The following is a 27095-nucleotide window of genomic DNA, read 5'->3' on the forward strand; positions in this document are numbered from 1 at the left end:
TTTCTTCTATTAGCCTTTCACAGACATTTTTGTTACCATGTTTTTGTTTTCTGGAATCGTGCAAAATCGCTTCCACAGCTACAGCCTGTAGGGAAGGATCAGTGGAACATTTGTTATGCTCTTTTGTTTCTTCTCTTGAACTTTGAAAATCAAATCCAGGGGATAGATGTATGAAGATATGCTAAATGCTAAAGCTGAGAGCAAGGATGGAGATGAGTTCGACACCGGTCCCTGCAAATCTCACTTATATTGCATTTGGGCAAAGAAAAAGAAGATAAGAGTGCTCAGGTTTGCAAAGAATTTGCTCCTTGGCCTCTGAAGAAATCCTGCAAATCTTGTGCGTCTGTCAGCATCATTTCAAACCTCCATTCCTCTGAGGACCATGTTGCCTCAGAGGGAAGAAAACTTAAAAGACGTAGAGATGTATCTGGACAGTTTTAAACCAATCTGTCTCTCTAACCAGTTAAGAATATTTGTGCTTCCCTACTAGCAGAAAGCAAATAGATTAATTTGACTTTAGAGCCAAAAAATTCATATATGTATTTCCAAAGACATCCATATAATCAATATTATTATACAATTAATAAGAAAAACATAATTTATATGCAAAACATATTCACAATGTTGCAGTTTAAAAGACAAAAAAACAAAAGCTGCAGATTTATAAATTTAAAGACTAGCTTACTTTTGGATGAAATTATTTACACAATCATTCAAAACATTGCCACTGATGAATTCAAATGAAACTATTTCTAAATGAATGCTTTCAGTAGGTTATCACAGAAAGAACTGACACTGCAAAGGGAGGGCTGATAAGATTTGTTATGTTTGCATCCCCAGATAAAGTCAGGCCAAGACCGGCGTTAGGAAGTCCTGTGCTCTGGCCTGTGAAAAGAAGAAGATGGGCATATACTTGTTCTTTTTTTTTCTTTTAGAAATAAAGACAAATACATAAAACCTCCAGTGGCGTGTTTTGTTTGTCATGCTGGATTTTTCTAAACACCAGTAACGTCTTTCACATTTCCCAAACATATTTGACATTGTTGTTTAGTCCGCAAGGAAATTGTCCATCATGTGCCTCCCTTGCCTTTCGGACTAAATTTTTTAGGGGTTCTCACTGGCTAAAGGCAACTCAGACACCCGAGTCACAGAGGAAGGCAGAGGTCTGGTGATTGAAACTGGATAACCTCATTGAATTACAGCATTTCAAGCGAGATAGCGCACAACAATAACGCCTTAGGAGGAAAAAAGAGAGGCCTCTGCAAGATGGTAAAGATAAAGCAGTGTTTCAGAGTGGAAGCAACAATGGTAACTTAATATGATTTTTATCAACAGAGATAAAGGATGGACACTTGTCGAGAGGATCACGTATTAATGTGTCCATTTCAATTTGTAAAACTTATCTCCTTCACACTCAACCTTACACCGCAGATGTGCCAGATAGTGAAAAGAAAACTTTCAACTTTATGATAAAAGTAAATCTTTCAAAGAAATAAAAAATCCCCGAATTTAGAAAGAAACAAAATATTTAATAAAACTATTTTCTAAAGCAGAGTGAGCAACTGAAAACTCTCACTAGTGTTGGCCCTTGGATCAACATAATCTTGCGAATACATTAGAGCCAGTGTTTCATCATCTGGATTGCAGAATTTAAAGATAGATTCAAAAACACAAACAAGGACATCTTCTTTACAGGTGTACATGTATGTATAATTGATACTGTAAAGATGCCCTCTTGTTATCCAGGACATGAACATAAGCAGGATAAAATGCAGTAGTGGTAAAGTTGTGTTATGCTGTTAGCTTCATTCCCCTTGTTAAGTGGCTGCCTGTTAAGCTGTTAGTCATTAAACTCCTACTTGACACCAACACATTTATAACCATCAAAAGCAAAATATGAACATTTTAAATCTTTGAGCCTATTCAACTGATGAGCAATAGGCCTAATTATTTATCATGTTGGTTTGTGGTTTTTGACCCACATGCAGAATCATATGGAGAACAAGTGAATTTTACAGTTTTATTTACAAAAGAAACACAAATCAGGAAGAGGAGAACTACAGGAAGTCAGTTGAACTTTCAACTGACTTCTGGTTGAACTTTCTGGCTTTCTGGTTGGTCTGCTGGGAGAAAGCAGACTGATCAGGAAGGAGTTCAGGTGTGCAGAAACACCTGCTTCCCAGCCACTGGCAAAGATCCTATCTGTGGTAGGAAGCTCACTCATATCAGAAAAAAAGCAAAAACACAAAAATTACCCAACCCTTCAAGGACTGCACCCTGGTGGTCCAGAGGAGGAAGGACCAATTCTGAACAAGGTCTGAGTCCAAAATAAAAGAGCGAGGGATCCAAGACTGTTTCTCAGGTCCATAACACTACTTATCGACCAGATAATGAAAACCACTTCGTTGGCAACAAGCATACAAAATCCTTCGCACAGTGAAGGCCGGGTGCAAACCAATGTCTCTGGCGGGTGAAGGGGGACTGGCAGGGTGTAAAAAGGACTAGACAGGACAGGCTGGATATGAGATACATGAAAAACGGGATGAATCTTTATGTGATCCAGCAGGGGAAGCACTGCTGCTTTGCAGCCAGAAGGCTCTGGGTTCCATTCCCGGCCAGTGGTCTTTCTGCATGGTGTTTGCATGTTCTCTCCGGGTACTCCGGCTTTCTACCACAGTCCAAAAGCATGACTTACTTCTCTAAATTTTCCTTAGTTGTGAGTGTGTGTGTGAATGGTTGTTTGTCCTGTTTGTCTCTGTGTTGCCCTGCAATGGACTGGTGACCTGTCCAGGGTGTACCCTGCTTCTTACCCATAGACAGGTGGAGATAGGTACAAGCAACCCTCGTGACCCCGCTTGGGGTAAGCATGGCAGAAAATGGATGGGAGGGATGGATGGATGATCCGTCAGCTTGAAGTAAACGGGTGGTTATAGCCAAACCTTGTCCAGGGGTACTGGGGAGCGGGAATCCTTCTCCAATTGGTCAGATTTTGATTTGTTTCCACTGACCAGTTCAAAACAGAAACCATCATGATTCAAACCGGTCTGAGGTGTTTGACTGATGTAACCTTAATGTCCTGTTAATCAGATGGAAACAGGGAAGGTTTTTTATCCTAGAGAGGACTCAAATGGATACAGACCAGCAGACAGTTTGAAAGGCACTGTGTACTCCCTGACTGCACTATTGTCTCTCAAGTTCAGGTAAGGATTATGAAGGGTGAGGGAAGAGTAAAACAATAGGAGATTGGGGTTAAAGAAAACAGGAAAAAAAATATTTCTTCAGTATGATTGCCTGACACCAGAAGTAATATTGGTTTGGTTCACTGCATGATTACAGGTAGAGGACTTGCATCTAGAGCCGAGACATGAACCAGTTCAGGTACAGTAGGCATACAACAGGAAGTGGTAATTGTTCAGCTAAATTGTTATCCATAAGGCTTCGCTCACAACCACAATCGATTAAAGAGCGAAATGGTTAATTCTATGGGAGAAAGCAGAGTAATGTCATGCGGAAGAATCTGTTCTTAAAACTGTCCACTGGCCCCTTCCTTACCAGTGGGCCCTCCCTTTTAGCTACTTAAAACAGGAAGACATCAATTGACCACTCGGTTTTCATCTAACATTGTCATTCCTCTGGGTGTAACCAATCTGCATCGGTTCTTTTAGATCTGACCTGGAAGAGTCAGATATTTGTGAGAGATCTGCAAGATGAGATTGGGAAAGAAGTAAATTATTCTGTTGGTTTGCCTGGGTCCTTTCTCGAATTCTGCCTTCAATGCAGATAGCCAGGGAAATTGGTTAGAGTTTTAGACTCCTCTCTGCACGCTAGTTCATCCTTAATTCTTTCATCAAAGGCGTGAAGAAAAGCTACCTTTAATGCCTCAGAGCTCCAGGCTGAAGAGGATGCTAGAGTTTGAAACTCAATGGCAAAATCTGATACTGGCTGGTTAATCTCTTTTATATTCCACATGTTATGAGAAATGTTGGAAACTGAATCAGTACATGTGAATATCTATTTGAACTCAGAGATAAACAGGTCAAAGGAAATTTAGTATTGAAATTAACCCCCAAATCTTGCTTGAGTCCACTACTGGGATTGACCTCTCAATGATGAAAATAAGGTTTTATCCATAACAAATAAGACCTGGAGGACCGACTGAAAACTAGCTAACATTGTAACAGGAATCCACAACACCTTCCAATTTCACCCCCATAAGGCAGGGGTGTGGGGAAATTGGCTAAATGAAAATGAGAAGTAGTGGGAGGAGTTAGATCAAGAATGGCAGTTGTAGATGGGGAGGTCCCATGGGAGCGGTTCTGTTAAGAAGCTACTGAAACATTTCTGTAAACTGCTCCATCTGCTGATCTGAACATCTTTGCTGTGCAGCCAAAGAGTGGATTAACTGATTGTGGAGATAAAGTAATTCACAATTAGCGCAAAGCCCCATGGGAGATTCTGCTGGGTCAGGCTGACCGAATGATTCTCTCATGTTGGTTTTTAGACTGGAGACAAAGTGATGTTCACTGGTTGTCTGGAACGATGATGGAGTCTACATTAAAGAAACTCACAATAACACAAATTTCAACAGGAAAGCTAGACCTGGTTTAGGCCTTTGGCTGGAACACCATCAGCAGTAATCAGCTGGCCAAAAGAGATAATCCATTGCCTCGTTATGTACACACTAGTCATCTTGATTGAGAAATGTTCTAAGGTGTGCAGCAACAGGGGTCGGTCCAGCCACCACAAAGATCCTCTCTGTGACAGGAAACTCATTCACACCAGAGACAGGATACATGGAGTCCTCTAAAAACTTCCCTAGCCCCATAACCCTCTTTAAACCAAGTCTAGTCAAGTATTAAAATAACCAATGCCAAAAACTTGTACAAAATGCTTTACTAGAACTTTAAGACTACTTTGCACATCACTAAACTGGCGCATTTATAAAATTAAGGTGAAGGCTTAAAATGTTTTAAATTTCTGACATTATGTGCTAAAGTGGTAAGCTAATTCTTTTCTTCTTTTCAGTTGGAACACATGACACCGATATTGGTTGCAAATCTGAAGTGACCCCTTTGCATCTATCTGCCCGAGCTCTAGACAGTGACCTGATGAGTCGACTCGAGTCACAGGGTTGTAAACTTTAAACAAGACTTCTTTAAAAGAAAATTGAGTTTGTACTAATACTTATCAGCAGTGCTTAATTTTCTTACATTTTTTTATTTTCAGGGATGGCTTATTATAACCTTTTCATGGCTTAAAATATTGGACTTGGGCTTGACTTGTTTGTCTTGAATTGAACCATGATTTTGAGAACTTGAGACTTACTGCGGTTTAGAATGTAATGAATGATCACCTAGCAGGTCAGTCAACTTCTTATTCAGTCTAAACAGCAACTTTTTGGATGAAATGGGACCAAACAGACTGAAAGTAGAACCATTGTTGATGATTTTTATACATAATCACTTACTGAGTTCATAGTAAATAATCTGCCCCGTCATATGCGCACAAAAATGAAGCTTAAGCATAAATTCAATCTGGAAGACTATGATGAGCCTCACCTGAATCACCTGCTGGAGCCCTACCTCCAAACCTCAGCCAATTAGCTTCGGGACCACACACCTCCCGGAGGTAATCGATTTGCAATATCTCTGTCTTCAAGCATCATTCCTGACATCCTTCCTGCTCACCATCGATATCTCTACCCACCTCCAACCCTTCTGCTCCCCAAGAAGTGAATCTCGGGCACAGGCTCCATCCCATTCATCCTGGGCTTATTCCACCATCGATCTCCAGACACCTGGGGAAGTCTTATCCTCTCTCTCCTAAATTCACCGATTTGATCATCCATCAGCTTTTAACACAAAGTCTTCATCCAATGTCCGAGTGCTGAAGAACTTATATATTATTCATGTCAATAAATGCTTCTAATTACAACTTTTGTCTCTGTGAGTCTTTCAGAAGATGCAAATATACACATCTTCATATGCCTAGTGTTTAAAAAGATCTTCAGCTGTTAACTGAATTTGCTTTTGTATTTTTTTCTAGAAGGCTGTAGTCCTAATTTAACAAGCATCATTCTGTATGTGAGTCATTAAATGACGTCTCTAAGGTTGAAGGACTTTGGATACAGTACAGCAGTCTGAGGTTACTTTCCTACCCTGGATAGCATTCTTACTGTTGACACTGCAAAATATGAAGGAGGAGCTAGGAACAGGAAGTAGGAAAATAGGGATATATTCAGAATTGGCCAATAAATCTTGCCTTCAGGAAGTTGAGCTCAAAAAGAGAGAGGTTAGTGGTCTTCAAAATAAAAGCAAAAAAAAAAAGAAGCAAACTTCCGGTTACTCAGCCTTAACATGTGATATAACTTAGTGACAGAGATGCTTTACAGAACCCAAACAGAACTGGATACAGTTGGTGGCACGGTCACAGAAAAGTTGGCATGTGCCTTTCTGCTTATTTTACACATGGAAATAAATGTCCACCTGGCTTGAAGACCAGCTTTGCATTATTCAGTTTGCATTTTGTTTTACAAAAGTAAACCTTTGGAAGATCAGGCCATAATTGGGATGATGTGAAATGTTTATTAAAACCCTTCCCATTATAGGAAGCATTTATCTACAAAATGTAATAAAATACTTATCTACAATAAAGAAATAAACCAGTATGTTATGACTTAAGTTCAACAGTACAAAGTTATCTTTCAATAGTCACGTCACGGAAGAAAGAGTAGATAACATGGCAATTAATGGATACAATGTCTGGTGGAATAAGGACATGTTTTATAGATTTTCGAAAGGGCAAATGACATGGGATTTAAATAAGAACTGATAAACTGAACAAATATGACCACCTTGTCTACTTTTTACATGTCATATATGAAAGTAAGTCAAGAATGGTTTTATAATTTTGAGTATACCAATGGTGCAATCAACAAAACTAGGCAAAACAAACAACACTCCAGCAAGTAATACAGTAAATACTGTAATTAGTCTTTCAGCATCTTTTTGTCTGAAATATTAAAATGCTGCATGATAGAATAACCATGAACCATGAACCACGATAAAGAAATTATGAAAATTACACTGACATATTAAGATATGTGCAGACTATTGCATATCATATTTACAATTTATTTACAATGTAATGGCAAAGCAAGATAGATAAGACAGATAGCATAAGTAAATAATGTTATTTTCTATAGACTAAAGTAAATTACATAATACAGGGCATGGTGGGATTTAGGCTGAAACGGGGAGAAAAATATGGCTTGGGGTGAATTTTTTGCTGTAATACAATATAAAGCATTAATTAGATTAACCAATAAAGCAATCAACATGACAATCAGTAGCTGCAAAAACAGTTCCTGTGCTATCTAAAACTTCTTCCTGCCCAGGATTATCTACAAAGATAAACCTTTTGCTTGTATGGAGGGATGCACAGGAACACACACGTGGGAAGCTAGACACACACACACACACACACACACACACACACACACACACACACACACACACACACACACACACCCACACACACACACACACATCTACTCTCACACATACAGTGCAATAGTTGTTCCCATATGTTAGAGGGAGGTTGAAGGAAGAGAGGGTTGGATCGAGTGACTTGTAGCCTTACCAGACCCCGTCACACGGCACACAATTTTTTTTTTTAGGATCACTCTGAAGGTGAAGAATTTCTCAAATCAAGTAAAGGGTAAGAACCACACGGATCAACCCTAGGACCTCCCCAGACATCTTTTGCATGAAGGTGGAGTCATTAGAAAGAGGAGAGGAAGCGAGATGGGGAAAAAAAACAAAAGGAGCTGGACAACTGAAGAGAACAGATGGATTGTCTGTCATACATCTGGATATTTAGGTCCTGAATCCTTTGCTTCGCATTGTAATATCTGAACAAAGGTCCAGAGGGAACATCAAGTTTAGTCTTTTTCAAAAGTGAGGTGAACTATTTTCCTCTTTTTTAAGTTTTGGTAAACTTTTTTTATATGGATTGGAATTTTTTTCTTTCATCTTTTTCAACCTTGAATTGCCTGGAAGTATGTGGATTTCTCTAATGCAACTAAGACTATTGATTGGAAAATCATAAAAAAATCCAGAGAGAACTGGCAAACACAAGGAAAACTCTGGGTTGTAAGAGAAATCTTTGACTTTGCTTTATCATATAAAAGGTTTCTAATAATCAGTCTTTCATTTTCAATTTGGAAACATCCTCCTCAAAGAAAGGCTCAATGTGTTTTTTCAGATTTGCATTATTAAATTAATATTTCATCCAGATATAATAAAACTTCATGCAGGTGGTGAAAAGTTGTGGATTGTGGAGGGCTCTCTCCCTGCCCTCGTAGTTTATCCTCGCCCCCAGCAGCATGTCCCAGGCTCTGAGGCTGCCTCTAGTCCTCCTCACAGCACACTACCATGATCAGATGGGCTGCTGGAGGGAGTAAGGCTGCTTTTGCCTCGTTCTGCTCCTGGGCTGTCTTGGTGGCTTGCTCTGTCTTCAGGACCAGCTTCCGACGAAGGTCATCCGGACTGCTTTCTTCCCTGGCTTTCTCAGTGCTGGTTGCTCTGCTGGTATTCTCCCTGTTCTTACCTGAGGCCTCTTGTCGTCAGCTCCACAGAGACAGACCAAGGTCAAAAGTTTCGGAAAAATCTGGGGTACCACTGAACATTTCAGAGAGTGAACTAATCTCTAGACCAAGAGCAAACAGTGGCCCACTGCGTCGGGCTGGAGGACCGCAGGGGAGGCATGTGCGCAGCTACAGTCACTTACAAGGAGACATTCGTAGGAGAAAGTTGTTCTCTTTCCAGAAGTTTTTCCTAAGGATCGACAGGAATGGACAAGTCAATGGCACCAAGAGCAAAGATGACCCATTCAGTGAGTAAAATATTTTAACGTGTAAAAATAGATGGAAAGATTGTAAACAAATTTTACATATGGGGTTCTCATCATCTACAATCTATAAACTCAGCATTATTTCTTTTTATTAAAAAACTATTAAATGCCTGTCTTCTAGTGGTAGAATTTTCTTAAACAAAGAAAGTATTCTCTCAATGGAAAAATCTCTAGAAATATTAAATACCTGGGAATGATATATGATTTTTTTTTTCCCAGGATACCTACTGGGTTCTGGCTTGGAGGAAGAATTTCAGATTTGAGTTGTCCTTTTGTTTTAAACCAGACATCTCAGTGATATCTCTCCTGTCCAAACACTCAGCACAATGATGGTAGCTCTCAGTCGGTTTAAAAAGGAGCAGGGGCAGATAACTGGTCCATTATCAGGCAGTCTTCACAGCCCAGGGTAAACAGAGTTGATAAGAGCCGCAGAGGATCAGGGCTGGTGCAGAGTGGGGGAGTTTATGATTGTCAGTCTCATTGATGCTTTTAGGCCCATTTTTTCTACTTCTCTTTCTCTAATCTCCAAATCACACTGACCTTAAACCAGCCAAGGTTGGAGCAAATTGCACACCCTCAGTCACATTTCAAACGTTTGTTTGACTTTTTCCACTCGGGGAAACGTGTCCTTAGAGGTGATTACATGTTGTTTGTTTCACCGGATCTGTCAGTAAAGCGGCATTCTCATTTGTAACCCAGCGTCCTCATCGATCTTTGTGTTTGGGCGCCCATCAAGCACCCACATGTTCCCTGTGGGTGTGTGATCATGCAGTAGAAGACACTGATATTAGCTCACACAAGTTGTTCAATTGTTTATTCAGGAAGTCTCATTCACGGAAGGACCCTGGCCAAGTTCATAAGAAATTAAAATATACACATTAAAGACATTAGGAAATATTAGGATATCAAAGAAAAATAAATCACAAAGTAAAATCTAACCTTGTGTGCCAAGCACTGTTAACAATATTATTCAAAACATTACCTGGCACTGACATTGTCCAATGCATTTTTTCGCTGACTCCTTCATACACAAGTTTGCTATTCACCTTTGCAGCTTACTGTATTTGTTGTATTTTTAGGTCTTATTAAGAGCTGGTACACTGTACAAATTTCATGAGTCCTTGTGCTTTTTGTTTGCAAAACAACAACATTCAAATATGAAATATAGAAAAGAGGTAAATGTCAGAATATGACATTTCAACGCTACATTATAGAAATATTAAAGTATTTAAGCGCTCAAGAAATTATGTAAATTATGTTGTCATAGTCAAGCAAGGACAAATTCAGATTTTGCAGATATAAATCTTTTTGTATACATCTGTCACACTATTGCATATCTTGTTTGCAGTTCAATGGCAAACAAGATATGTTGCATTCTGTCAATAATGCTTTGGCATGGTCTTTCTACATATTTAAACCTGTAGCATATATAACAGGTAAGCCAGACTGTTTCGGATCCTTTAAAACATGATAAAAGTTTTACAACTTGAGCATCAATGCTGTCTCATGTCATATACCACAAATATTTAACAGAGTGATGGCATTTACACAACTGCAACCAAAATATATTAGCCATAAGTAAATTCAAACATCACTTATTCTATTGTTAGACAATGCAAATGCTCTCTGTGGTAGCAGATGTTTTGGGGTGCCAATTGAAAGAGAAACTGATCTTCTTTCAGAATTGTTGGGCTAATATTTACAAGAGTACATAAATGTACGTAGATACTGTATTTGTCACTGATATTTCATTCACTGATAGTCAGAAGATCCTTTAATACCGGAAAACAAATGCAGGACAATCACATTGCAGGAAAGTATACAGCTTTGTCTTTACTGGTGGATGTAATGGTTTCACAAAATGCCCTTTATTGGAAAGATAAAATGTAAATTTTATTAACACCGTTGTTATTTATCAAAATCTTTATTTAAAGTTACAGAGAATGAAAATAATATAATATATAAACATTGATGACAGCTATTAGGAGTTGTAACAGAAAATATAGGTATATATTTTAGGAATAGTTTTTAAATGAGAGCTTTTTCTTTATTTTTTGGCGTATTTTAGGCGTTGATTCGACACGTTACATTACCATGTCATTAGAAAAAAGCTTTATATGACACATGGATACGCCAGGTCTCCCTCGAAAAAGAGATTTTATCTCAAGGGACTTCCTGGTAAAATAAAGGTTAAATAAAATTAAAATGGATACATTTAAACATGTTCTTTATTTTCCCGGTCTAATGATCCCACAGTGAGTAGATATAAAACACTTTGCTTTTCCTCTTGGGAGAGCCTGACCACACATTCAATCAAAGTGACTAAAGGGAAATAGCACAGCGGAAGCAAAATGTCAGGCAAGATGTTTGTTTGGACAAGGTCATGACAGAAGAAACTTTATTGAAGCGATGCCTTTACTGCTACCTTTGTTAGTGGTTTCTTTTAAGTTGTAAAACTGGGCTGCAGCAATGAAGTCTGACTCTGGTTTTTTTTTTTTTTTTTTTTTTTTTGTTTGTTTTGAATTTAGCAAAAACCTTTGTTTAAAGATTTATTACATTTTTTGTCTTTGTTTCTGCTGAGTGAGTTTTTTTTGTTTTTTTTTTAAATCATTTAGACTTCACAGTGGATTGAACCCCAGTGCAGAAGGTGAAAGGGAGATCCTCTAGTGGTACAAGTTCATGAATGAGCTGACTGAACGTCATTGTAGCCACATCAAAGGTGTGCATCTTCAGTATCAATGGTGGTGCCATGAACAAGCTGTGTCCTAAGGGGGTCTGGGGGCACTGTGTGTGGATTATGTGCCCTCCTATCAGGTTCACATGGTAAAGAATACTATACAACAGCAGCTTCAGTATTTTTTCTGGCCCCTAGGGCTAGACATGATCCTAAAACTGATGTCTTTTGTAGAGGAAATGTTAAACAGGGTTTTCCTACCTTTTCTGACTGCAAAAAAAAGATACATTGGTTATATTTAATCCACTTTAAAGGATGTATTGGATGTGCAGATTTTTGGTTTCAAGCGTTGCAGTTGATTCTGCAGAGACGAGTCTCACTCTGTGTTACCGAGCCAGTATCCAACCTCCCACAGATTTATGGGGATGCCAGTGTAAAACTGTCCCACATGGCTTTCCAGCCCGCCAGGGGCATGTGCTGAGGTTACAGAGGCGGTGAGAAGGGGAGGGAGATCACCCTAAAGTCAGCAAAGTAGCTATCTTTATGGTCTAAGTGTTTAATTAAAATATCTATCATTCACAATGACTTCTTTGATATTTATAGTCAACAAGTAAATCTAAGTGAAATATTTCTGAATAAGACTGAGTCTTAATGCCTGGTGGTGAACTGGTTTTGCTCCTCATCCATGATGGTGTGAGAGGCAGAGGCTGTCAAGATGGGTGTTAGTGTGTTGGTGGGCTTTAGGCCATGTGTTTAACGCACTTTGCAACATGGCTCACAAGGTCTTTGTGTGTGTTTTTTTGTGCAGCTTCAAGCTGAATGTGCACATCAGCATCCCAGTGGATATTAAACTTTTTCAATCAAAGGAAATACAGACAATGGTCTCCTGGGTGTCTAAAGAGTGGAATATGAGGCTTTTCATACTAGGCTTTTCATACAACAGACGTTGTTCTTTTCAACTTTTTCTTTTGTCTGTACACATTTTTTTCTGTATTTTCTCATCTGTAGAATTCATGAAAAAACCCAAAGTTGATGATTTTACTCTTGAAATAATAATAATAATAAAAGATTAATAGAAGTTTAAATTAGGCTAGATCTTTCTTGTGTTTAAAATAAGAACATAAGAAACACAAGAAAGTCACTTTTTATTTATTATGGACAGGAACACTATTCTCTAACTATCATATGCTGTAGCTTTAGTAGGGAAAGTTTTTGATGTATATTTTTTTCAACAATATAACAAATATAAATAAACAAAATAAGGTAAAAGCTGTCAAAAAAATGAGTGGCATGACTACCACAACTAGAGATACTATAATGACTTTTCATATGGAGTGCTACGACGGAATCTGATAAAGATTCACTTTACTCAATATGCTGAACTCCATCTGATGGGACCCTGACTTACTTTATTATTAATTCATCAATCCATTTTCTGTCATGCTTATCCCAACTGGGGTCGCTGGTGCCTATCTCCAGCTGTCTACGGGCAAGAGGCAGGGTTCACCCTGGACAGGTCGCCAGTCCATCCCAGGGCAACACAGAGACAAACCATTCACACCTAAGGAGAATTTTAGAGAAGCAAATTAACCTAACAGTCATGTTTTTGGACTGTGGGAGAAAGCCGGAGTACCCGGAAAGAACCCACGCATGCACGGGGAGAACATGCAAACTCCATGCAGACCCCTGGCCAGGAATCAAACCTGGAACCTTTTTGCTGCAAGGCAGCAGTGCTACCTACTGTTCCACTGAGCAGCCCTTATTAATTCAACTAATATTATGTGACCACTGCATACTGTTCATATAGTATAGAAGCCTCTTTCAGAGATGACGAAATTATAATAAAGTAAAAAGAAGAAAAAAAAACAAGTTGATGCAACATAGCAAAAGCAATTTACTAAGCCCCATTGATTTTGTTTCGACATGTTAGAAACAGCATTGCAAGAAATGTTGCAACTTAGACGCAGAATATTGCAGGATTTATGCAACACAGCCTCTGTTTTTACATAAATGTTGTTCATATTATGTCATAAGATTGATATAATATTGACTATAGACTGTGTATAACTGCCCTCTCTTGTATCAAATTGGCTAAACTACCCTAATAGCATACAGTCAAGCTATGCAGAGCTCTGTTAATGATTCGGTATTTGAGTCTAGTGTGTTGAAGCGGAGACGTATCTAAAAGTGGCAGAGTAGCAGCCCATGAGAACAGGGGTTTGAGACTTCTGTTCTAAACATTAGTCCTTGTTTATGCTGTGGAGCTGGAAACAGAAATGGTTGGAACTAATCTCTTTACAGGCCTTTTACTTTTTCTAAACATGGATAACCAACTTCTGGTGACATTTTGGCAGCGTAATCTGTCCAGAAAAAGACACAAACACTATTTACCCTAAAACTGATATATGCTGCTGATAACTGAATACCTGTAACAAGGTTTAAGTTAAAATAAAAAAAGAACAGTAAAAGCTGCACAGTTCAATACCAATTTCCTCTAGCATTACATTTGTTTGTTGGCTTTAACCAAACAGGAAATGCATCAGGTATCCAAAAGAAAAAAGCCACAACATATAAATGTACTCTTAGCCTGTGAAGAATAGTTATTACAATTTTCCTCCAAGATTTGTGGAAAACCACATTCACCTGTTACATGTATTTTATGGGTGCATGTTTAGTCTGTGTGCATGCATGTGTGCACATAAGCACGCGTGCATGTGTGTATATACAACCTGTCTCGCCCCTGCCTCCGGTGGCTGACTTTGATCAGTGATCATTACAGCCTTTCTAATCCTCACTCCACCCCCAGTCTCACTGTCATGGCTCCTCTGTCCTCCTCTGTTCTCCTTCCTTTCATCCCTCCCATGTTTACAGAGCGGCCAGAGACTGCCATAGATTGTCTTACATCCTCACTCCATACCTGACATCCGATCCCTTACAGAAAACCAGCTCCACTCAGAACTTCAATGACCGTTGTGTCACAGTCCCCACCACCGCCTTGTGGCCTCAGACCTCACAGCCCTCAGGTGCCATCGTTTGAACTAGAAACTGATACAGTCTAGATATCTTGGACAAGGAGGGAAGCTGCTGTATATTTATGAGGGGCATATGCTCTTTGGTGTTGGTGCTAGGGAGGGGGGTGCACACCTGGATTCTCCTCTGTCCACTCACATGAGGCTTCTGACAAATGAGAGTGGGAGTGACAGTGGACCAGAGAGCCACACAAACAGTCATCAGACACAGACGAGGCTGCAGATTTGATCAAAGGATGTCGTTGACTCTCCGGAGTTCACGCCCCCACGATGGACTCTGTCTGTGTGTGCATGTCTGTGTTAGTGTGTGTGTGTGCCTACACATGCGTGCTCATCTAGATAAAATAACGACAGCTCACAGGAAGTGGGGAAAGGAAGTCAGGGAGGGCGGCAAGAAATCAAACATGTCATGGGAACCAACGGGACTCACTCCCAAACACACATCAGTAGCAAAACATGAGACAAGTGGGTTCTGTGGTCAGAGGACACATTAGGAAGTTATATCTCTCTGACCTCTGATACCGAGACCACACAAATAATCGGAGCTGTCTGCAGGAAAAACACACGCTTGTTACTCCAGGTATAAATTAACCCCTCTGCCAGCCAATGAGAAACCCAAATTATTTGTGTAGCCTAAATACCAAACAGAGCATAAACAGCCCAAGAATCTCGGTGGAATCCACCTATTAATTTTCCAACAAAATGACCTGTGCAGCTGGAATCTGTTACGCAGGTGTAGGCTGTAAAGTAACTTTATAATATCACCAAAATGATAAATGTGCTCAGGAATAATTGTAACCTTAAAAAAAAACTCCCACACATTCCCACATGTAAATGTCCTGCTCTTTGAATGTTGCTAGTCATTATATTCTTACAGATCCAAGGTTCTTAATCTGTGGCACAACTAACACTTCTGGTATCTGGGTTTCCTTTAGTGGTACTCTAAAATGTAAATAGCATTTGCTCACAATAAAGAGCAATTAAATTAACTGTGGTGCAGAGCATAGAATGGCAAAAGTGCTAGAACCAATAACAACTGTAGTTGTACTCATAGAATCCAATCAGACAAAGCTGTCATGATGGGTATACTGAGAGGCCCAAGATGCAGAACACAACAGACTCAGAGGAAAAGTTAACAAGTTTATTTTTACACAAGCACGTAGTAAAATGTACAGTTTGCTGGTTCAGGCCTGGGGACTGGTTCACTGGAGTCTGTGAGGGAGACAGTTCAGTTAGCGTTGGCTTGGTAGGAATTGATCTTGAGGGTTTCTGGTCTGTACCTTGAGAAGCGTAGAAGAGACTTTGGGAGAGGAACTGTTGGGTCCGGAGATGGTTTGGTTCAGCAGAGTCCGATAACCGTTTCAGCGTCTTACTTCTAGTGAGGGTGTTGACCTTGGTTTGAGTTCCCAGCTCTAAATCCTGAGCTGCTTGGAAATCCAGAGGAGAGTCTTCAGGTTTGGGCTCAGAGGGCAGGCTCGGCAGGTTAAGCTCTTCCAGAGCTTCACAGGAGAAAAACAGGTAACCTGGAAGCAGAGACAAAAGGTTAGAATCCAAACTGGACTCAGAGATAACAAAGTTCTCAGGAGGTTCTAGGCTTAGGTGCTAACCAAACTAATTAAACACTGCGGCCTTGAGGCAAGGTCTGAAGACAGCTTAAGTACTGTGGTCCTCCTGATGAGATGATCAGTCACAGGTGTGCAGGCAGCTCAGCTCAGGAGGATCCATGGCGGACTCTGCTGGAGGAAGGTGGAACTTCTCCAGCTCCCAACAAAAGCTGGGTTTAAGTGCATACGACAAACTTCTTGGTCGGTTAGTGTTCCCATCACAAGAAAGCAACTGTGTAACCTACAACATTTGAAAGCAGCTCTAATAGTGAATAACACTGAAGCCACCTCCAGTAGTTTCTGCCACGATACTTCCAAATGTCCAAAACCGGCTGCAAAGTTGTGTGTTTGCACATGCTTGATAACACAGCCCTTAACACACACATGCCAACACAAACAATGACATTATGGTTGTATTTCAGAACCAGTCGATGGTCCACATAAGGTGCATTTCCATCAGCTTCTTCTAATATACATTTTGAATTATCACATCAGAAAGATTTGATGGTATCAGCAAAATTTAAACAAACTCACAAAAATTTGGGAAAAATGTTTTTATGCTCAATTGAGTATGTTTTTCACACTTGTAAAAAGGGTCAATGCACAAAATGGGAGATGGAAACACTTTTTCGAATCAGCTCTGACAGCCAACTTTAACTCACATGACTGATCAGCTGTCCCTGATGTCGGCAGCTGCCACATGTTCCTATGTGTGTAAACATGGCTGGAAGCAACATTGCCATTACTAACTGAACTTTACAACTTTCCCAATTAAAACACATTAGTTAAAAACTTCTTCTGTTATACCCCTTTCACACTGGCTGAAAAACCCGTTTTAATCCGGAAAAAATCGGGTTTTAGTGACAGTGGGAACAGCTCACTGATGTGTGTCTACCCAGGTCAAACGACTCGGCAAGCACCCATGATAAAATTGCCTCGGCTGTAGGAACCCCAGACCCGGGTTTATGCGCTAAATTATGTGATGCCAATTGAATGCAATGTATGGACGTTAACACACCGCACCAGTCACTTCTGATCTAATTTAAAAGATGGCATACTGCTGGTGAAAGGGATTCAGACAGATATAAGACCGAAAATATAAAGAATACTGACTACGCGCTGGATCCCATCAATGTGGCTTTCCATTATTTACTTCCCTGATTTCCATTGCAATGTCGACATTATAAACAATCACCTGACATGATGCCATCATTAAACACACAGTGGGGGGTGGGGTGGGCAGAGGCCACACAGCTTACCAGCAAGGGCTCAGACTCTGCTTTTTGGCCAAATGGGAAAAGAGCCGACAGCCGGTTTTTAGCGGGTCAACCCTGTTTTGAAAAACCCAGTTTTTTAGTGGGAAAGTGGCTTTATTGATCTGTGGTCAGTGCTAGATTCAAGCCGCAACATGTGACGACGTAATTTTTTCTTTGCACATCTTGTCCAAAAACAGAATGGACAATGGCGCAAACCCCACAAAATCCATTAGCGAGGTAGTGTACTTATTTTATAGTGAGGTCCTGAAATGTTATTGTCATTAACGGGTCCCTTATGAATAGTAGACAGATGCCACATCGCTTCTCTTCCCCTTAAAATTGTTTACATTCTTCTTCTTAAGGCTTAAGTATTACAAAATCTGTTACAGCTTTGATGACCTCTGTCAGTTTCATATTTTCACTTAAGCTTTTTCTCTGCAGATACCTTATTCAAACATAATTAGATGTAGACTTGGAAATAATAGTTCATTGGACTCAAGCATCACACTCTTAACCTTATCTCGACAACCCCGATCATTTATTGTCTGCGATAGCATTGCTCAAGCAGGCCGCCCTTTTCAGCAGGTCCCATTTAGCTTTCAGTTTTTGATTTTAAATCAGTTGTTTAAGATGTCCTGTGTGTTTCTGTTTTTGATTTTCTTTCCCCCATCCTGCTTGTACACACAACGCAAATTACCAATTTGTGACCAACCATACTCCTGCTATTTACACAAGAGATGAGCTGTTAACTTTCAGCAGCTCTGTTGTAACACTTCCCATCCAGCTATTCCTTGCAAGTAGAGAGGTAGGATACAGGAGTCCTGCTATAGCATTGACAGGAGAAGGTGTAGACCATTCATCCCATCCATCATCATGACAAACAAAGTGAATGAAATGGCGGCACTAACACTACATCAAAAAGGCTACAGAGAGATCAGCTCAAAGTCCCTCAGACTGAAGAAGCACTGAGGGACCGTTTCAGCTCCACTCAGGGACTGCATCATGGGCTACGATACTTTTTGTGTGGCCTCATCAGTGCTGAGGACATAACAAAAGTACAGATGTTGAACTCGAGACTGCACATAAATACCAACCAAAAGTCTCCTGATCAACTTGAGGAAAACCCGTGGATTGTGGATTTATGCAGGCACAGCCCAATGGAAGTTTAGTGGGGCTGAACTCACATTGGTGATCATTCAGGGAACTGAAATAGAGAAAATGGACTCTCATAAGTAGGTGTTCACCTGAACAATAAACCAAATTGGAGACACAACACTGATTCTTTTAACAGGAAAGGTCAGAACTGGTTTCTACTAGTTATGAATTCTTGGGCCTCTCCAGGCTGAGTAGTTTATAACCCTTGACAAGTAAGTTGAAATAGAATAATTTTAAGAAACCGATTGCATTAAACCATTTAAGCTCATTAACTAAGACTACTAAGATAACAGAAACCCCACTTCTGTACATTTAATTACATTTTGTTTTTTAAGATAACATGAAAATAAACATTTTATTGTGCCGTTTTATTCAGCAAACCGGACTTAAAAGAAGTATAGGTATGTGTTTTTGCTTAAAAATAATCTAAAATATGTTGATTGTAATCATCATTTGCAATCATTACAAATGTCCAGTTGTTGCTTGACTTCTAGACAGCAGCACACATATATTAATCTTAGTATGACCTAACTATCTCATCAGTTTATTTTTCTCATGTTTTAAGTTTTCTATTACTGTATGGTCTAATTCTTATTTTTGCTTTATTTTGATTTTGTTATGTGTGGGTATCTAGACAACAAAATAAAAAAAATGCCCTTTACTTTGAACACCTGAATTTCTCAAATTTTAAAGAGCCAAATATACTATTATAAAATATACTATTATAAAAATATACTTTTATTTATATTTTATTTGAGAACTTTCTTCTTACAGCTATTCTGATTCAAATACTTCTTGTAAGATGTATTATTGTACTAATGTTTAATCTTTTATTGATTATGTAATTAGCTTTATAAAGAATGTGTTACCTTTTTCACACTTTTATTTAGCTATTTATTTAAAAACAAATTGTAAAATCACTAACATGAAGATGAGGAAACAATGCAGCTTAAGAAAGTCTTTGTCATCTTACTAATTTATCCAGCTGCAAGTCTGAAAATGTAGTGAACTATTGGGATCTTTGAATTAAATAATAGTTAAAATAATAATAATGTGCTCGAGCACAAGACAGAGGCAAGGCAGTTGTGCACAGGTACCACTATCATTAGGGAATGTTGGTAAAGGACACAACTAATGAGAAAGATGATGCTGAAGCTTAAAATCAACATGCCTCTGTAGGCAGAACAAACCTCTGCACCCTACACCACAACTCAGAGTCTGCTATTGTTGAATGCAAGTACTGCACCGGGGGAATGTACATGCTACCTTGGCTGTGTATGTAAAAGGGTCTGTTGCGTTTTTGCAAGAATAAGATGTGAGATCTACTTAGCTCACCCGGCTCAAAGAGCTTGTCCAACTTCTAGCAGTTTATCAAAGGGGAAACATGAGCTTAAACCTGTCCCAACCCAACCTTTCTTAGCTTAGCTTAGCATTTTGCCGTGTAAAGCCGAAAACATCACTCAACAAAATATTTAATCTGCTGCTGTCAGATGCACATTTTAAAGTCAGAATAATATCAACCGAGCTCTGAAACAAAAAAAACATAATTTCACATTGTTTATAGACATAAGTAATCAGAATAAAAGGGCCAATTAGACTGAAAATATGTCATGCAAGTGTGCCATTCAGAGTATTTTGACTAACCTCTAGCCATTCAAATTGAGAAGACCCTGTGTTCGTGTGGGGTGCACATGCATATTCTGGTCAGCTTAAAATAACTTGATCCAAACAAGCGTTTGAATGCATGCAGATGATATTGTGAACAGGAATAAGCCATTTTAGTCTGAAAACAGTTTTATTCAAATCCTGCCTAATCTGTTTAGAATATTCAAACATGACATGTTTACATAACACATTTTTAGTCCAGTCTGCCGTTTATTGTGGCAACTTATGTTGACATGAACATAACAAGAGTTGCTTTAATTGTACTTCCTGGCTCAACACCAACTCTCTGGTGAAACTAATGCTGGCATAGTTGAATTAGACTAAACACACTTAAATTAACACTGCGCTGTCAAAATACAGCACCAACACTGGAAATCTAGCATTTGATTTTTCTGTGTAGAGATGGAAATGACTTCTGCTGAATAAAAATGTATCAAGATATTAACATGTCTGCTTGTGGATATATTTTAAAACTTTGCATCTTAAAACACTACCAACCCTCTTATGGTACTGACCAAAAGAAAATTAAGCATCACTGTCACAGATATTGGAATAAGATGTATCGGTGTGGATTTGAATTTTATCTAATATTTAAATGGTTTAGGGAATGAAATATTCTTCATTTAGTTTTTCTGCATACAGGGGGATCTTTTGTTCATTCATATAGTCAACATATTGTGATGTAACCTTGTTTTTCTAACTCCTAGGTATTTTTGAAATCACATCAGTGGAAGTGGGAGTGGTGGCCATTAAAGGGCTGCACAGCAACTATTATCTGGCCATCAGCAGGGATGGAAAGCTGTATGGAGCGGTACGTATCCAAGTCAAGGTTAATCTGAATGCCTCCCAAATTAAGATAGTGTTAGATTGCTAGTATTTTATTGCAGGCAAATTTATATTTATTTCCCAGCCAGTTTGTTCATATTCACAACTAGGCTTGTGAACACATGCAAACCTCCAGGAGACATATGCACTTCTTTGCACATCAGGCTGTGGAAATTCTCAATCGTCTGGGTCATGACAACTACAAAACAGGCTTAAATTGGAAAGAACTTGCTCTTTTTTCTGAAGATGTTTCCACAGCTATCCAAGAGTCTTGTTTTAAATGTGGTGGTGAGCAATCACTTAAGTGCCGGTGTATTAATGCAGCACAGAGGTCCTTCCCCCTAAGCATATTTCAAGTCAAATGCAAATTAAGGATCAACCTGTTGGGTATTTGGTTGTACATGCACAACTGAATGATTATTGGAGTGCTTAAGAAATTTCTTTGGAATACGTTCCATGACTGAATTGTAAATGCCTGGAAGCTGAAACCACAATCTTTCCCCTCTGTTCAGTGATGGTGTTTCCCTTTTCACAAAAATGGGTTTCTTCAGCCTTCTTTCAAACCATCTGTGCTCTCTGTCCAATATCTGAATATCTTGGATGTCAAAATTGTTAACTTTGTTTATGAGGTAAAGAGGTACAGATAATTCTTACCCAGAGCTACTGACTCTCTTATGCTGTGCCAGGCATCTGCTGTTTGGTTTCTCCGGTATCGGAGTCTGAACACTCCTCAGTGCGCTGGATTGCATAAACAACGACACTCAGCTTTGGGTTGGGTGTTCTGTCTTTAGACAGCTTTTGCCTGAGTGAATGGTTGGGTTTTAAATCCATCTGTATGTTGTGTTTCTCAGAAATCCCTGACATATATGTAATTACCAATTTTTCTGCATTTTTTTCGTTTTCTCCTCTTTGTAACATACCATGTTTTTCTTCCAGCTAGTTTTCTTTTTTGCTTACTTAACAAATCCCCACCTGTTCAAGGAATTTCCTGTGTTTTTTGCATTTTTTTTTTAACTGAGGAAATAGTTTCCGCTTGGTAATAAAGAGTTATGGTAACAGAAAATTTATGTTCCAGTGAGTGATGTGAGTCGAACTGCAGATATTGGTCTGTGGAACTGAGTTTTCAGTAAACCTCAGTATTAAGACCCTTTTTGTTCTCAGTGTACCCAGCACAGTCAAGAATGGGTCAACATGTTATTCTTGACATCCTCTCTAGTAAACTTGATGTTTCTGTCCACTGAGTTGATGTACCACAACTTCCGGGGTTTGGATTTGGACTGAAGTGTCATCCACATATCGGAACCAGTGAGCAAGCTTTGTTCCATTCAATATCTCTCCATATAGATATTGGAAGCTTCTGTCTATAAATGTTGTCACTTTATTTGAAATATGTAGTCCATAGGCAGAGATCCCACAGGTAGCAAGTCTGGTTAGGTGTTAAAGTGGTCCTGTCTTTCAGGTTTTCATCATGTTCCACTTGTGTCCTGACTTTGTTCAGTACCTCTGATGTGGGAATGCAGGTGAAGAGAAAGGTTACATTAAAAGAAACAATGGTTTCAAATTGAGCTCAAAAGCCTGACTTTGGAAATAAAGCCTGTGGAGTTTTGTATGTGGTGTGGAGTGTTTCCAATCAATGGAGCCAAAATTGTTGCAAGATGTTTTGCAATGCTGTGTGTAACTGAGTTAATGCTACTGACAACAGCGCTGTGTAGAATCCTTTTCTTGTGTATTTTTTGAAGCCCATATATAGATGATACAGCCTCCCTTGGATAATTCATAGTAGCAAAAGACCGAATTACTACAATCTAGTAAATCTGGTTTACTCTTTTTTTGTGGTTATTTGCACAACTTGTCAAAAAATGGCCCAAACCCCACAAAGTCCATTAACGAGGTAGTGTTGTTATTTTAAAGTGAGGTCTTGAATGGTTATCGCCATTAATGGGTCCCTTATGAATAGTAGAAAGATGTCACGTTGATGAGTTTATAGAAAGTAAAAAAAAAAATCACTAGGCACTTGTCAAAAGTTGGTGAACTGAAATTTCATTTCAGCTGATTTTTGCAGTGGAAAACAAATTGAGCATGTTTGATTACTAGAATCAGCACACTCAATAAAGCTGTTAAAATAATTTCTGTTTTCTAAGCAGAGCTATGTTCCTAAGAAAAAGCTCAAGCAATTGGTTAGGATTAATCAATCAGAGATTTTATACACAATTTCTGATGGCTAGTTTTGTGAAGCTTCAACCCATAGACACCTATTTCATTGGTTTCTCTTCCTCTGATGAAGCCCAGGTTAACTGGCATTCTTAAATACTGGTAAATCTTCTGATTTATCTTAGGTAACCAATAGCCTTAAGCAGGCTGGTCATAAATAACCTATTGAGAACTGCCTATTTTTGGACAAAAGGAAATTATTGGGACTAACTGGTGATAGAGAGGATATAGCATGTAATGGTAGCAGTTTTAGCATTACTAACAGAATTTCTTGTATATCTACCCTCAACTAGTGAGAACCAGAGTTAAGAAGGTTGTCTAAATTCCTTGGGAGAACAAAATAATGAATCCTCTGTAATAAGTTTAGCTTGATGTGTAACTCCCGGATGTAACTTGAATTAAAAGCCAACTTGCAGAAACTTTACAATATGCTATTCCCTTTATATAAGCTTCGAATGTCCTTTAATTTTTCGGCTTGAAGTCTTTCTCCCACAGCAATTACTTCTATACAGAAAAGAGTCCTATGTTACTGCAGGTTGTTGTTTTTTTTTTTACTTTGGTGTTGCCATCTTTAAAAAAAAAATCTCCAAAGATGTTTACAGCAATTAATCTGGATTTTATTTCTGGTGTTATAGGAGACTTTTAGAGATGACATGAAAGTGTGTATTATTGTTACTGGTCCTCATGAGCAGTTGGTCGTGCTACTGGCTGAACCAGACAACTGTCCTTGTGCAGCAATCTCTCCTAGCTGAAATCAGAATGGAGTTTCTCCTCTTTCTGTCCAGACTGCAAATTACTTTTGAACTCAGGAACTTAAAGGTATAGTGGAGGATTTCACGAATTTTTGAAAATACCCACCCTCTCCACTTTAAAAAAAATTAAATGTGCATGCACAACCCTGTACCCGTCCCGGAGAGAAAAAGTGTATTAATCATGTGTGAGCTCTGTTTAAAAGTTGCTGTTTGCATCGCTCATACGAGCTTACTTTTTTAAAAGATTTGCAATTTTTCACTATGTCAGACTCCACCGGTAAGTGGAAATGGGGACGAGCACGTAGGACGACCTTACGTAAACATATCACCAGAATGATTGAAAATTAGGAGGACCACCAGTTTTGATGATCCACCTGGAAAAAGAACATCCTCCATTTTACCTTTAAGTCAGGATCCTGATTTGGCCACTGAGAAAGAACCAGTGAGAAGAAGCATGTTGGAAATTGAAATATAACTTTACATCTAAATGTTATACACACTATTTCCGCAAATTAAATAATAACACCATTTAGAAACATAAGTTTTAAGCCAACATGTAGTTATTTGTAATACTGATTTTCTGTAGTACTATTGATGTTTGGCTGAGAAAACAACAAAAACATCAGACATAACAGTCCCTTGTAAAGGTGTAGATCAGTGTTTTCTAAAACCTGGTTCCCTTAAGAGACACTGCCCTCTGTGTCTTGGATGTTTCCCATCTTTCACACACCTGACATCAATTGATAGCACATTAACAGGCTTTGCTAAACTGCAATGATCTGATTTGGGACTGTTAAAGCAGAGCCACATCTAAAATAGGCAGGGCAGTGCACCTTGAGGACCAGGGTTGACAAACGCAGGTTTAGACTGTCATTATCTATTGTATGTTAAGTATCCCATGGATAGGAGCATCTTCTGTTGTCCTTATCGATCAAATGAGCTAAAATATGCAGTCTTTTAGTTTTTAGTCTTTGACAGCTATTTGTATACTGATTGAAATGTGACATTTTCCTTCAGAATGTAAATACCACTAATACATAAAATACAGAACTTCACTTAGAAAACACACCCGCTAAGGAGAATTCTATTACATAAGAAAAAAAATACATTACACAAGCTGATACTCACTGCAAAATAAGCGCACATGTTTCATACAAAAATATGTTTGTTGTTTTTTCACAGAGAGTGTTTAGTGTTGACTGCAAGCTGAAGGAGCGCATCGAGGAGAACGGCTACAACACGTACGCTTCGGCTAAGTGGAAGAACAAGAAGCGGCAAATGTTCGTGGGGCTGAATGTTCAAGGGAAGCCGCTGAAGGGGATGAAAACCCGCAGGAAGAAAACGGCAACCCACTTCCTCCCAATTATGGTGTGAATCAAGAAGCCCAACTGGATTGGAAGCAGCTATCTAGAGCACTGGACACAGGAGGTTTTCAATACCTGGCAGCCATGACATTAAGACATGCATTGAAAAATCTCACATTTGGGAAAGAAAAAGGCACTAACACTGTTACATGAAATGAACTCTGAATTGGTTGAGCTTATTTCCTTTTGATGAAAGGTGCTGAGTTTTGCGCGGCACCAAAAGCAGAGGTAATCTATATTTTTTTACTGTGCCAAACAGTTTGAAGCTGGAGTACAGGTATAATGTGGACAATACAGAAGATGCTACCCAAGCTAGATGTATCTAAATGTGTTATCTATCATCTAAATTTTCAAAAGAAGCAGAGACATTTGACTGGCAGAAAATGGGAAAGGTTTAGGTAATATCGTGACTATCCTGATTATCCTGACAGCATGACATATTATGAAAGCACATATAAAGTAATTGTTTGTTAGTTAACCACTGCGTTTTGGCTGAATTTTGATGACTTATTTATTTTTGTGAGATATTTAACTGGAAAAAAACACCAGCAATCTTCTGCATTCTACTTTTTTTAGGATCTCTATCATTAAATAAAACTACCATTCTCCTTCGTTCCGTCATGTGTGGAGCTTTATTCCTTCTCAAACAAAGGGCACAGGAAAAACAGCAAAGTATCAGCACATGTCCTGAGAAATCCTGGCAAGCATTCAGGTCATGGTAGGTCTCAATCTTATCTGGCTTACTCTGAGGTTGGGAGGGACAAATAGCTGCCATTAATGCTTGGCCAGATCCTCCATGTGGGAACCATTCTGCTAATGATTTATTCCCAAACAAACAGGGGAAAAAACCACAACAAAATCTCAGGGAGGCAGCTTCTCTGGTGGGACTGGCAGATACTGACATCATTTCCTAATATCATGCTATTGCTATGGGAGCGGCAACAATTTCTGATTGCAGGATTGATAGATATCAGCTACAGGAAAGCACCTTCTTAAAATAAACAAAGTAAATATAAAATCAGCTTTGTCATGATTATCTGGAGTCCCACTGCAAATAGGTTTGTGCATGAGGGTCTGAGCATGTTTAAGGGAAGAAGGAGATATATGGCCTGCATCTGACTGCCCCTTCCTTCAGCAATCATTTACAAATGCACTAATCAATGACAGCTGTCTTGATGGCAGATGAAAAGACTGTGCAGGGAACATTAACACCACAGGCTTCCGGGCCTCATGTTCTCTTATCCTGCCTTTTAGAGCATCTATCTCTGGACAGGCAGTAAAAAAAGGATTAGGAGAGGAAGTGGGGGAAAGAGACATGGAAGGATAGACACACAACTTCATTCTGAAATTCCTCCACACCAGCCTGTGACCAGAACAATGGACATCAAAGAACGTTTTTAGTATATTTCTCTTAATCTTTGAAGAATACAAATATGTGTCTGATATCAACTTACTTTTTAATTCGTTTTACCAGAGCCAGACCAAGATTGTAACACTCCCTAGGTTGAGGGTGCCACTCGAGAGAAAAGTAGTTAAGGTGGGTTCACACTCTGTCAGGCAAAACTCATTATCCATGCTCATAAATATACCATTTCAAACTCCAATAACTCTTGTGTTTTTGTTGTGTATTTTTGTTTTGTTATTTTT

At 39.0% G+C, this 27095-nt stretch overlaps 1 protein-coding gene across 1 annotated transcript; it reads left to right on the plus strand.

Moving 5' to 3' along the window:
* The first annotated feature begins 8335 nt into the window (after positions 1–8335).
* fgf10b (fibroblast growth factor 10b) lies at positions 8336–26059 on the plus strand. Its single transcript, XM_038277300.1, has 3 exons — positions 8336–8895; positions 21004–21107; positions 25267–26059. Exons 1-3 carry the CDS (start codon positions 8436–8438, stop codon positions 25456–25458), a joined length of 756 nt encoding a protein of 251 aa, XP_038133228.1. The 5' UTR covers positions 8336–8435; the 3' UTR covers positions 25459–26059.
* The last annotated feature ends 1036 nt before the right edge of the window (positions 26060–27095 follow it).

The sequence above is a fragment of the Cyprinodon tularosa genome, unplaced genomic scaffold (assembly GCF_016077235.1).
Source record: "Cyprinodon tularosa strain WSP-4 unplaced genomic scaffold, ASM1607723v1 ctg130, whole genome shotgun sequence".
Classification (NCBI taxonomy): domain Eukaryota; kingdom Metazoa; phylum Chordata; class Actinopteri; order Cyprinodontiformes; family Cyprinodontidae; genus Cyprinodon; species Cyprinodon tularosa.

Excerpts from the sequence above, each read along its gene's own strand:
- fgf10b (XM_038277300.1), top strand. The coding sequence starts at position 8,436 with ATGATCAGATGGGCTGCTGGAGGGAGTAAGGCTGCTTTTGCCTCGTTC. Across the intron at positions 8,896-21,003 it reads GAGCAAAGATGACCCATTCA|GTATTTTTGAAATCACATCA; the intron begins GTGAGTAAAATA and ends TCTAACTCCTAG. Across the intron at positions 21,108-25,266 it reads ATGGAAAGCTGTATGGAGCG|AGAGTGTTTAGTGTTGACTG; the intron begins GTACGTATCCAA and ends GTTTTTTCACAG.